We start from the raw sequence: 13,143 nt of genomic DNA, 5'->3' as shown, positions 1-13,143 counted from the left end.
AGCCTTTCTATTTTTTGTTCTGCAAAAACATAAACTTTTTTTTAACTTCTTTGCTGTTTCTTGGTTTATTTAATTCCCATTTTCTTTCAATATTTGGTAATTCCTACTATAAACTTGGTTAATCTTTTGTAAACTGCTTTGGACCTGTTGTGAAATGATCAGTTCATAAATGCCTCTTATTAGATTAAAGCAGGGGTGGGAATAGCTACCTTACCTTACCGTTGTTTTAAATTTTTACTTATTTATTTATCACAGATAAACACTGTTTCGGTTTTGTGTTCATCATGCTGACACAGTGTTTTTTCCTTAGTGCATACGCCTAATGAGTATCTCACTAGTCCCCTGAAGAAGGCATTTGCCGAAACTGAGATCTTAGTTAGGACCACAACAGAAAAGTGTGTTTTTCTTCATTTTGGACTAATAAATATAATACCCTTGGTTGGACTCGGACACTTCACTTGCCTCTGTTTGTGTGTTTGCATAGTTGGTGTCCACAAGGCGAGTTTTGTGCTTTTCTTGTTTTTTCTATTAAATGATTAACCCGACATGGGCCATATTTTAGTGTCTACGTCAGAGGTCAAAAAGAGTTGCTGTTAGTATAAGAACATAAAAATTGCCGCTCCTGGGCATTGTGCCCAGCAGTTCGCTCACGCGGCAGTCCTTAGGTCCAAGACCAGAGCCATAACTGAATCTAGTCTTGCCTGCGTACATTCTGGTTCAGCAGGAACTTATCTGACTTTGTCTTGAATCCCTGGAGGGTGTTTTCCCCTATAACAGATTCCGGAAGAGCGTTCCAGTTTTCTACCACTCTCTGGGTGAAGAAGAACTTCCTTACGTTTGTACGGAATCTATCCCCTTTTAACTTTAGAACTTTAAAAGATCACGGTATTGAAGGCACATAAAAAACTTTGACTAAACTGAAGAGAAAGGAACACGCTCGGTCTAACAGTCGATCTGGTGCAACAAAAACGAAAATATGCGTATGAACACTGTTTGAATTGCACAACAATACATATGCACGTATTTTTGTTTTTGTTGCACCAGATCGACTGTTAGACCGAGCGTGTTCCTTAATTACCAGTTTGGGCAAAGATTTTTATATGTCTTTTTGAACCCTGATGCAGGCGGAAACACCGAAACACGGCCCGTGTTGGGTTCATCGTTAAAATAGAATCACCCGGAACTTGAAGGCCCTTTGTGCTTTTTTTGCTGAGGTTCAGGCAGAATGCCTCTAGTGGAATTATGTCCTGGATCTGGTGTCAGTGGAGCCAGTGGCATAGCGAGGGTGAGAGGCGCCCAGAGCGGTGGCACCCCCCTCCCCTGCCCTCTTCTCCACCTCTCCCCCGCTCCTTCCCTACCCTCTCCTGCTGCGCTCGCCCATGCCCCTTCCCTTCTCCTGTATCTCTTTAACGTTCAGGGCGCGAGCAGTAATCCCAACCTGCTGTTTGCACCAGCATCGGCTCTTTCTCTTAACGTCATTTCCTAGCCACGGGTCCAGGAAGTGACATCAGAAGAAGAGCCGACACTGGTGCGAGCAGCAGGTTGGGGTTGCTGCTTGCACCTCGAATGTTAAAGAAGTGCTGGGAAGGGAAGGGGCGTGCACAATAGTGGGGAGGCAGGGAAGGCGGAGAGGAGGATGAGTGTCACGGTCCCTATCAAGATGGCGCTTAGGGTGGACTGCCCCCCCCTTACTACAGCACTGAGAGGCGCAACAGAGCAGCCACAGTCTATCTCAGGGGTGGGCAACTCCGGTCCTCAAGGACCGACATTTGATACCCCTGAGCTACATGATCAGATTTTCTGGCAAGAAAGCAAACAAGATGCTAGGAATTATTAGAAAAGGAATGGTAAACAAGACTAACCCTCTCTTCTACAAAGCCATGCAATAATGGCCCCAAAGCCCATAGAGATTTCAAGGGCTTCAGGGCTGTTGCAGCACAGCAGCTGCTAGTGTGGCTTTGTAGAAGAGGGGGTAAGAATGTTATAATGCCTCTGTGTCGCTCTATGGTTCGACTTTTCCTGGAGTTTTGCTTTCAGTTCTGGTCGCCTTATCTCAAGAAAGATATAGCGGCACTAGAAAAGGTTCAAAGATGAGCGACCAAGATAATAAAGGGGATGGAACTCCTCTCGTATGATGAAAGACTAAAAAGGTTAGGGCTCTTCAGCTTGGAAAAGATATGGCTGAGGGGAGATAGATTGAAGTCTACAAAATCTTGAGTGGTGTAGAATGGGTATAAGTGGATCTATTTTTTTTTTTTTTTTTTTTTTTTACTCCATCAGAAATTATAAAGACTAGGGGACACTCGAAGGTACAGGGAGATTCTTTTTAAAACCAATATGAGGAAATATTTTTTCACTCAGAGAATAAAACTCTGGAATGCATTTCCAGAGGATGTGGTAAGAGCTGTTAATGAGCTGGTTTAAAAAATAAGTTTGTACAAGCTCCTGGAGGAAACGTCCACAGTCTGTTATTGAAACAGACATGGAGGAAACCACTGCTTGTCCTGGGTTTTTGCCAAGTACTTGTGACCTGGTTTGGCCACCGTGAAGACGGGATACTGGGCTAGATGGACCATTGGTCTGACCTAATAAGGCTAGTCTTATATTCTTTTTTTTTATTATTTATTTATCATATTTTCATTAATATATTAAGTATCCACTTGTACAGAAAGATTAAACAGAAAAAGAAAAAAAAATACATTACCTAAACTAAACTAAACTAAATCTTAGGTTTGTATACCGCACCATCTCCATGGTCATAGAGCTCGGCACGGTTTACAGGGAGTTGTGAAGAGAGAGGAACTACAAGGAAAGGGGTTAGATGGAGATCAGAGGAAAGAGGAGTGTTAAAGAGCTAGGATGTCAGATGAGGGGGGAGTGATTAAGTTTTTGAGAAAAGCCAGGTTTTAAGATGTTTGCGGAAGGGTTGGAGAGCACTCAGGTTCCGAAGAGGGGAGGTAAGGTTATTCCAGAGCTCGGTGAATCTGAAGAGGAGGGAAGTCCCCAGTTTTCCTGGGTGGGAAATACTTTTTAATGAGGGGAAGGATAGTTTTGATTTTTGAGTAGGTCTGGTGGTACTAAGATTCGAGGAATTCCAGGACAGTGGGATTAATGGAGGAAGGATGCCGTGGAGGATCTTGAAAGTTAGGCAGATGCATTTGAAGTGGACTCTGGAAATTATCGGAAGCCAGTGAAGCTTGGAGAGGAGTGGTGAGACGTGATCGAATTTACTTTTTGCAAAGATAAGCTTGGTCGCGGCATTTTGAATCCGCTGGAGTCTGTGGAGGTTTTTCTTCATTAGGCAGATGGAGATGGAGTTGCAATAGTCCAGTCTGGAGAGGATGATGGATTGGACGAGAACGGCGAAATGTTTTTGATGGAAACAGGATCTTACTGTCCTCAGCATATGAAGGCTGAAGTAGCATTTTTTTACCAGGGAGTTGAGGTGGTCGTTGAAGGACAGTGTAGAGTCAATGATGACGCCCAGGACCTTGCTGGAGAATTCGAGCTGCAGGGTGGAGCCGGAGGACAGTGGGATTGAGGTGGGTAGCTGAGCTAGTTTTGGGCCAAGCCAAAGAAGTTTTGTCTTGGATTCATTCAATTTCATTTGGATGGTGTGGGCCCAAGATTGCAGGTTCGAGATACAGGAGGATATGTTCTCTGAGATGTCATTGAGGTTCGAGTCTGTCTCCAGAAGGACAAGGATGTCACCAGCATAGGTGTAAATTGTTTCAAGGGAGGATAGCTGGAGGAGTTTTAGGGAGGACATATAAATGTTAAAGAGGATAGGAGATAGAGGTGAACCTTGTGGGACTCCACAGCTTGGTATCCAGGGGGAGGATGAGGTGCTATTCTTGTTGACAGTGTAGGAACGGGAACGAAGGAATTTTGAGAACCAATCAAGGACTGTAGAGGTGATGCCAATCTCGGAGAGTTGGTAAAGTAGAATGTCGTGGTGAACAACGTCGAAAGCGGCAGAAAGGTCAAATTGTAGGAGGACGGCGAACTTGTTGTGGGAGTGAAGTTGTTGGACCTTGGAGATTAGGGAGGTCAGAAGAGATTCGGTGCTGAAATTGGGGCGAAAGCCATATTGGTAGGGTAGGAGGATGGAGAATTTCTCTAGGTAGGATGAGAGTTGGGTCGATATGATGGACTCGAGCATCTTGGTTAGGAGGGTAATATTTGCTATTGGGCGATAGCTGGATGGAGCGGAAGGGTCGAGGTTGGGTTTTTTCAGTAGCGGGGTTAAGGCGATATGGCCCATTTCTGGGGAGAAAAGGCCCGAGTGTAGAGCAGAGTTTAGGAGTTTGGTAATGGAAGAAATGGCTTGAGTGGGTATTTTCTCATAGAGGTAGGAGGGGAAAGGGTCTAACGAACAATTGCACGAACTCATTTTGAGACAGAGTTTGAGGGTGAGGGAATCGGATACTTGGTCAAAGGCAGCCCAGAGTCTGTCGGCTGGGAAAGCGCTAGAGGTTGGCAGAGAAGGGTTGGGGTCAGTGAGCACCAGGGAGTTGTAGGCGACTGCAGGTGGGAAGGAGGATCGTAAGGTAGTGACCTTTTCATTGAAGAATTTTGCTAGAACATCGGCTGAGGGGGAGGAGGGGAGAGAGGTGGAGTCTTTTTTGGAGGTTAGGGAGCGCCAGATTTTGAAGAGAGTACTACTCTGGTTGTTGGATCTGGAGATTTTCTGACCGTAGAAGTTCTTTCTAGATTTTTTTAGCGCTGAATTGTAGTGCTTAATATTGGCTCTCCAGGATTGTTTATCGGAAGGGGAGTTAGATTTTTTCCATTTACGCTCCAGAGCTCGACATTTCTGCTTTAGTTCTCTGTGATGGGGGAGGTACCAGGGGGCTTTACGAGGGTAGGAGATGGATTTGGTGGAAAGGGGGGCGAGGGAGTGGTAGGTGGATTCAGAGAGGGTGGTCCAGTTATGCCAGTTGGATTTAGGGTCTGCAGGCTTAGGAGCGGAGGAGAATTGTTTGAGAAATTTTGTCCAGAATAAGTCGCTTGAGATTTTTTTTTGAAAAGTGATGGAATTGGAGGAGAGGGGAGGAGCCCCGAGATGTGACATGAAAATGGGGAGGGAGAAGGTCCCAAGGAAGTGGTCAGACCAAGGGACCTGTTCCCAGCGGGTGTCGCCAGCTAAGGTTTTGTAGGCGGTAAGATCAAGGAAGGTGATGAGGTCTAGAGTGTGTCCCTTTTCGTGGGATGGGGATGAGGAGGGGGGTGAGAAACCGAGAGAGGTGAGGAAGCTCTTCAGTTCGATCGTATCCTTGTTGGTATTGTCGTCAAGGTGGAGATTGATGTCCCCAATGAAATTTGAGGAAGGCGTTTGAAATAGTTTCGAGAACGAGATCAGAGGATTTGTTCCAAGGGGTAGGTGGGCGGTAAAGAAGTAGGATGCCCAGTGGGTGAGGTTGGAGTTCGTTGTTGACCGAGGCCAACATGTATTCTAGAGAGGTGTGGCTGTTCTTTTCGATGAGCTGGACATCAAAGAATGATTTGTAGATAAGTGCCAGACCGCCGCCTATACGGTTAATTCTGGGAGAAAACAGACCTTGGTAGCCATGGGAGCAGAGTTCGTTTTGTGTAAATATGTCATCTTTCGTGATCCAGGATTCCGTGATGCAAAGGAATCCCGGGTCAGAGTCCTCAAGAAGGTCCTTACCAATAATAATGATCTAACCAATATAATAGGAATTTAGTAGCTTAACTTTAACTCAAGTCCTCAATGTAGAATCCAAGGCTTAGAATCAGTGAGCAATTAATAACACAAATAAGAAACATAAGAAATAAGAAAGATCCATTAGTTAGGGAAGTATATCAAACTTCAATAAGCACTCATGTTGTCCCTGCTTTCAGTCAAGCCTCGGACAAGAAGGTTGTCAGTTGGCTAGGGTCAAAAAAGACATATTTTTGCATTTGATATTGTGTCACACATTTGCATGGGTGACGAAGGAAAAAAGTCACCCCAAGAACAATTACACCCGGTTTCATAATCAGAAATTCACATCTGCATTTTTGTGTGTCTCGTGCCAGGTCTGGAAACATTTGTATTTTAAATCCAAGAAATTCCTTTTGTTTATTTTTTAAGAAAAGTCTAAGTAACCCTAGTCTTATATTTTTATGTTCTAACTGTTCTCATGTTCAAACCTGTGGCTGGGCAGAGAAAAGAACACAACAGTGAGAGCAAAATGCACTCTTCATGCTCTCTAGGCTTAGTTGGTGAAGTAGATCTCTGGTTTCTTTGAGCTTTGGTACCTCATGCCAGTGCCTCAGTTAGCTCAGGCCCTACACTAGATCTGGGGAGGAGAGAAGGTGTTCTGCAACTGCATCCCAGACAGTCTCTCTTGATGTGTTTGTTTTTTAAGTTCAATATTTTTATTATATTTTGAAAAAAGTACATATCTTTAAACAAATAACAATCAGAAAGTCATGTATATATTAACAATGTTTGTTTTTGGTTTTTTTTTTTAATTCTTTATTCATTTTCGTATGTTACAACAAGTGTAGCAAATAAACTCATTTAAAACTTAAAGATACACACTTGATTAACTCTCATATAAGCATCAAATTTAACATTTCATTACAAATTAATATTCTATAATATTTTAAATATTATGAAAGAAATCTAACATTTATATCATTCTTATTGAATCTAATAATCCCTCCCCTCCCCCTCCCTCCCTATTCAATAAATCATAAAATCATCCTTACTGTGAAATTATTGAAATACTCATGTATTATATAATAACAACAAGTAAAACCCACCCTTTTCCCCCCTAATCAAATACCTTAACATGGGAAAAGTTAATAATTCATTACAAAAATCTGTTAACAGTCCCCTGACTTGCTGAAATTTACTAATATAACCTTTTTGCATTATCAGGTCTTTGTAATAAGGTCTCAAGTCCCCCCAAAAATACAAATTAGGGTAACACTGAAGAGGTCTTTAGATAGTTGTCATTGGGCATCCATATATGGCTCTCTTGTTGACATGGTTCCATAGGCTTTTGTTTTCTTCATCCAGGGAAGGCAGAACAGCCAGAAGAATGGTGGTATGCCCTCGGAAGACACTTGGCCGACCTTCAGTACCCTTGATGGGCAGGCTCTGCGGGTATGTGAAAAATTACCAGTGCCTCTGTGCCAGCATGTGGGTATTTACCATAGGGAAAACTTTTGACACAGTGTCACAATAATGGGGAGGGAGGCACAGACAGGAAATGTGACAAAAAAAGGAGAGGGATTGTACTAGAGAGTTGCGCGGGGACAGAAATCCCACCCATCCCCACCAGGATCCTCTCCGTCCCCACCCATCCCCGCCAGGATTCTCTCCGTCCCCACCCGTCCCCGTCAGGATCCTCCCCCTCCCCACTCATCCCCTCAAGGAATTACCTCCATCCCTGCCCGTCCCCATAAAAAGCAGCAATTACTTCTGACAGGATCATCAATTCCACAGTTTCTTTTGTGTTTGTGCTGCTGTTTTCCTTGTGGAATCTCTTTGGTGGAACCCTTTTTTTGTTTTCTGTTCAGGTAATTAACTTAAAACCCCCTCTTTTACTAAGGCTGATGTGTCCATTATATTATATGGTCGAACCCTACTTCCAAAGCCTTCCATCCCCATGGGAGTCCCGTTGGGTAGAGGGGGGTCCCCGTGGGAGTCCCGTGGGCCAGAGGGGGGTCCCCGTGGGAGTCCTGTGGGTTAGGGGGGATTCCCGCGGGACCCCCGTGATCCCTGTTCCTATGCAGACCTCTAGATTGTACCACATCTACTGTAGTAATGGGGAAAAGGTTATCACTGCTTTTATGGGATTGAATCATGTGATAGAGGTCCAGGTTGAGGCAGGTCTCTGATGACTTTAGAAGGCCTTGAGGGAAAGCCAACAATCATTCAAGAGCACTTAGTTCTGAGTTAAAGTATCTTAAAGACACATAAAAGAGGGTGCTGTGCTCGTAACCCCTTGAATCTGAAGGGGGGAGTTTATATAAAAAAATAAGAAAATGAATAACTGCATTAGTCACTATACATCCTCTATCAAAAAATAAATATTGAATGAAGGATACATGATCAGTATAAGAATCAAATAGAAAGAATATGACATACCGCGTTGATAAGAGTATAGCTAAAGTAATCGGCTAGTGTGGAAGAAGATATTCAGACACTTGCAATATTACATACATAGAAACACAGTAAATGACAGTAGATATAGGCCTGAACGGTCCGTCCAGTCTGCCCATTAGTTGCACGCCTTATAAATTTGTGATTAAATGATCTTTTTTCTTTGATATTTCTGGGTTATAGACCATAAGGTCCACCCGGTACTGTCCAGTTACTGGAGTTGCCGTCAAAGCTCACTCCAGCCTTTCGAACCATCTTGTTGTTTGCGGGATACATACTGTAAAGTCTGCCCGGCAACATCCTCATGTTCCAAGTTACTGGAGTTCCATCGATGCCCTCCCCAGCTCATCCTACACTAAATTACCATATATGGGGGATACAGATTAGAGAATGACACGGGGAAAAAAATCTGTCCCCGTCACTGCACCGTCCCCTGCTCACCATCCTCTGCACCGCCCCGTCACCGCCGTTCCCTTCACCGCTCCGTCACCGCCATCCCATTCACCGCCCCGTCACCGTCCCCGTCTAGCACCCATCTTCTTCCCTCCGCTCCCCCATAGTCTGGCATCTGTCTTCTTCCTTCCAGCGTCTTCTCCCCACTCTGCCTTCCACATTTCCTTTCAGGGTCTGTTCCTCTCTACCCTCTTTCAATGTCTGTTCTATTCCTTTCCACCACCACCCTTCCCTCCCTCCTTTACCATCTGTTCCTTTCTACCACCCTTCTTTCATATCTTCTATCAGTCCCCCCACCATCACTAGCAGTCTCTCTTCTCCCTTACTTGCTGAGGCATTATTTCTAGTACGCCTTTTTTTCCAGATGGATAATGACATCAATTTTATAATTCTTACTGTCTGCTCTGATTTCATTCACAATTTGGTTTGTGTTTTGTACCTGAGGATTCCATGAGGCATTTAACCTTTTCCTGTCTCTTCTGTGATTTCAAGTTGATTCCTTCAATAATGGAGTCTCAAGGCAGTAGCAGTTTTCTATTTTGGGCTCTTTTGACATTGTTTAAGGGATTTCTTGTACATTTGGTGCTGGTCTTCCTTGATGAGGTCACTTCAGAATCTATTTCCAAGGAAGAGAAACTTTTTCCCTTTCACCCCCTCCTTCCTTGTGTGAGCCGGAACACGCGGTCCCCGCAAGCAAGTAATTTTATATCATTTTCATTCTATTCATTCATAGAAATTAAAGTCTAGATAATGCCAGTCACATAACAAAACATGATTTTACAAAAATAATTCCCTGCACAGTCAAGCCTGCAAGGATTACTAGATGTCTTTCAGCAGCTCCCCTCCCTCCCCCTTACCTTTGTGGCCAAGTCAAAATGATCTACCAACAATAAAATTTTAAAAACACAAAGCACGCTGTACGCAGAGAAAATGTTAATTATCATTTATATTCCGCGGGTTTTCAAAGAGGTCAAGGCAGATGACTTTATGCAATGTCACCTCAGTAACAACTATACAAAAATAGACAAATATTCCCCCTCCCTTTTTACTAAACTGCGATAGCGGTTTTTAGCGCAGGGAGCTGCGCTGAATGCCCCACGCTGCTCTCGACGCTCATAGGCTCTCTACGCTAAAAACCGTTATTGCGTTTTAGTAAAAGGGGGCTATAGTGCAAAATATAGACAGCAGATATAAATTCTCAAAACGGACACATTTTGATCACTAAGTTGAAAATAAAATCATTTTTCCTACCTTTTTGTCTGGTGATTTCATGAGTCTCTGGTCCTTCTTCTTTCTTCTCCTGCCCCCCCCCCTCTTTCTTTCTCTCTCCCCCTGGCTCCCCTCTTTATTTCTGCCTTTCTTTCTCTCTCCCCCTGGCCCCCCTCTTTATTTCTGCCTTTCTTTCTCTGTCCCCCTGGCCTCCCTCTTTATTTCTCTCTCCCCCTGGCCCTCCTCTTTCTTTCTCTCCACCTTGACCCCCTCTTTATTTCTGCCTTTCTTTCTCTCTTCCCCTGGCCTCCCTCTTTATTTCTCTCTCCCCCTGGCCCTCCTCTTTCTTTCTGCCTTTCTTTCTCTCCCTCTTGACCCCCTCTTTATTTCTGCCTTTCTTTCTCTCTTCCCCTGGCCTCCCTCTTTATTTCTCTCTCCCCCTGGCCCTCCTCTTTCTTTCTGCCTTTCTTTCTCTCTCTCTTGACCCCCTCTTTATTTCTGCCTTTCTTTCTCTCTCCCACCTGACCCCCTCTTTATTTTTTCCTTTCTTTCTCTCTCCCCCTAGCCCCCACAAAGTCATCGTGCCAATTTCTCCACTTCCACGATTCTTTCCCTACCCTCACCCCCAAGCCAGCAGCCGATTTCTCCCTGCTCCTTCCCCGATGTCCTGATGTCCTGAACATCATCGGGCAGCAGCAGCATTCACAATTCACTGCTGTTGCCCACTTCAGACCTTCCTCTCTGTCGGGTCCTGTCTTCATGAAAACAGGAAGTAGGCAGGACCCGGCAGAGAACAAGGCCTGAAGCCGGCAACAGCAGCGAATTGTAAACGCTGCTGCTGCCCGAAGAAGGTAATGGAGCACGAGACAGACTGCTTCTCCCCCCTCCCAGCCGAACCCCCGCTGACCCTCCTATCTCCCCCCTCCGTGAACCTTTCTGACCCTCCCAGCGAGAGCAGCAAACCTCCTTCGCGGCTTTCTCCTCCCTCTGCCGCGTCACTGATGACGTCATCAGTGATGCAGCAGAGGGAGGAGAAAGCCGACGCTACTGGAGGGAGGTTTGCTGCTTTCGCTGGGAGGGTCGGAAAGGTTCACTTGGGGGGGGAGAGATAGGAGGGTCAGTGGGGGTTCGGCTGGGAGGGGGGAGAAGCGGTCTGCCTCGGTGCTCCAAGGCCTGGCGCCATTACCTTTTTCGCCCTCCCCCCCCCCCTTGGTATGCTACTGCTCTCCAGCTCTCCTTAGTTTGCCGGTTTTCTTTTTCGGCGACCGGCACGCTTTCAAAGAGCCGCGCATGCGCGGCTGCTCAAAGTTCAATCTTCTGCTCTGCTGCAACTTCCTGTTTCCGGTTGGGTCAGAGCAGAAGATTGAATACTGAGCAGCCGCACGTGCGCGGCTCTTTTGAAAGCGTTCCAGTCGCCGAAAAAGAAAGCCGGCAAACTAAGGTGAGGTGGAGAGGAAGCTGGTTAAACGATTGAGCCGGCGTGCGGGTGGGCGGATGGGGGCTGCGGGAACCGCACGATCCTTTATGCCTCACTGTGGTGACAAGACCGTTCACCGCTCCACGGGGTGCTAATTTTCATTCCCCGTTTTTGGCGGGTTACCCGCGGCTAAACACAGTAGCCGCGGGTAAACTGCCACTGTGTCATTCTCTAATACAGATCCTGTAAGTCTGCCCAGTATCGGTTTCAGTTCCTCAGTTTATACCATTAATTTTCTATTTAGAGATCCTCTGTGTTTATCTCATACTTTTTTGAATTCCATCACCGTTTTCCTTTCCACCACCTTCCTTGGGAGGGCATTCCAGGCATCAACCACCCTCTCTGTGAAAAAGAATTTCCTAACATTACTCCTACATCTACCTCCCTGCAACATCAATTTATGCCTGCTAGTTTTACCATTTTCACTTCTCTGGAAAAGATTTGATTCTATATTAATATCTTTCAACTATTTAAACATCTATCATATCTCCCCTGTCCCTCCTCTCCTCCAGAGTATACATATTCAAGTCTTCTAGTCTCTTCTCGTATTTCTATTGGCGCAAACCCCCACCCATTTTTGTTGTCTTTCTCTGGACCACTTCAAGTTGTCTTATACCTTTTGTCAAATACGGTCTCAAAAACTGAACACAATACTCCAACGACCTGTACAGGGGAATCAACACCTCCCTTTTTCTGCTGGTTAAGCCTTGTGACCATGTGACTGGGCTGAGCAGCATTACCCATCATATAGCCACCCCCAGACACCTTTGTTCTCTGTAAAATACAATAGGGTAAACAGTTATTCCAACACACTCATAAAACATGTGACCTGGGCTTTCCCAACACCTCCTGCTCATCCCGAGGTCCTCCCTGGACTCCTCGTTCTCCTGGGTCCTCCCTGGACTCCGTCCCTCCAGGTCTCTTCTGAGTCCTTCCTCTGACCCTGTATTAGCCCTCCAGGTCTTCAGCAGTTTCCAATGCCATTCACCGGTCAGTCTGCCGGTAGCCACGTCCCTGCTGGTCCTTCCACTGGATGCTCCTTAGATCTTGGCTAATGCTCTCAGAGTTTCCCAGGCTACTTCATCCAAAGTCTTCTCTGATAGCTCTCAGTGCCATCAGCGACACGGTCTTTGTTTCGGCTAAAAAATCTTCTTCGAGGGTACAACTTGTATTAACGACTGTTCTAATGAAAGTTGTGTACTGAATCACCGGATTAGTGACTAAAAAGTCACTTTAAAAGTCAATAAAATTGTTACTGGTCTAGTAATGATTTTATTGATTTAGTTCACAACTTTCATTAGAACTGTCATTGATAGAAGTTGGACCCCTGACATAACATAACATAAAACTCACTTGTATACTGCAAATACTATTAAGTTCTATGCAGTTCACAAAGATTAGTAATACAAATTAATAGACACCCGATTTCTAACTTGAAAAGTGTTCCCTGAAAAGATACGTTTTTAAGGCACATCAAAATTGATTATATGAAGTTGGGAGTGTAAATATATAAGTTAAGTCCCTAGTCCATGAGGCTGCCTGAAAAGATAATAGTCGTTCCTGAAATTTCTTGTATTTACATCCTTTCACAAAAGGGAAAGAAAACAATGCATGAGTTTTCCTATGATGTTTAGAATTTGTGATAATAAGATTCCATAAGATACTCAGGAATTGAGCATATTAATGCCTTAAAACAAATACAGCCCATCTTAAATTTAACCTGTGCCTCAACTGGAAGCCAATGCAGTCGATGATAAAAATCAGTAACATGGTCATACTTCTTTAAATTGAAAATCAATCTAACTTCTGCATTCTGAATTATACATAGTCTATGAAGGTTTTTCTCAGTACCTACAAGATGAATAATATTACAATAGTCCAG

At 44.6% G+C, this 13,143-nt stretch overlaps 1 protein-coding gene across 6 annotated transcripts in view; it reads left to right on the top strand.

The window, feature by feature from the left end:
- The window catches only part of DGKA (diacylglycerol kinase alpha), a 281,663-nt gene that overhangs the window by 226,528 nt on the left and 41,992 nt on the right, over window positions 1-13,143 (top strand). For all 6 annotated transcript variants that reach the window (XM_033937010.1, XM_033937009.1, XM_033937011.1 and 3 more), the window contains one exon: window positions 7,034-7,120. In XM_033937010.1, the coding sequence (XP_033792901.1) occupies window positions 7,034-7,120 (87 nt within the window). The remainder of the gene's footprint in view (window positions 1-7,033; window positions 7,121-13,143) is intronic.

The sequence above is a fragment of the Geotrypetes seraphini genome, chromosome 3, assembly GCF_902459505.1.
Source record: "Geotrypetes seraphini chromosome 3, aGeoSer1.1, whole genome shotgun sequence".
Lineage (NCBI taxonomy): Eukaryota > Metazoa > Chordata > Amphibia > Gymnophiona > Dermophiidae > Geotrypetes > Geotrypetes seraphini.
Note: the sequence above shows the minus strand (reverse complement) of the source record. Positions and strands in the feature narration are given on the sequence as shown.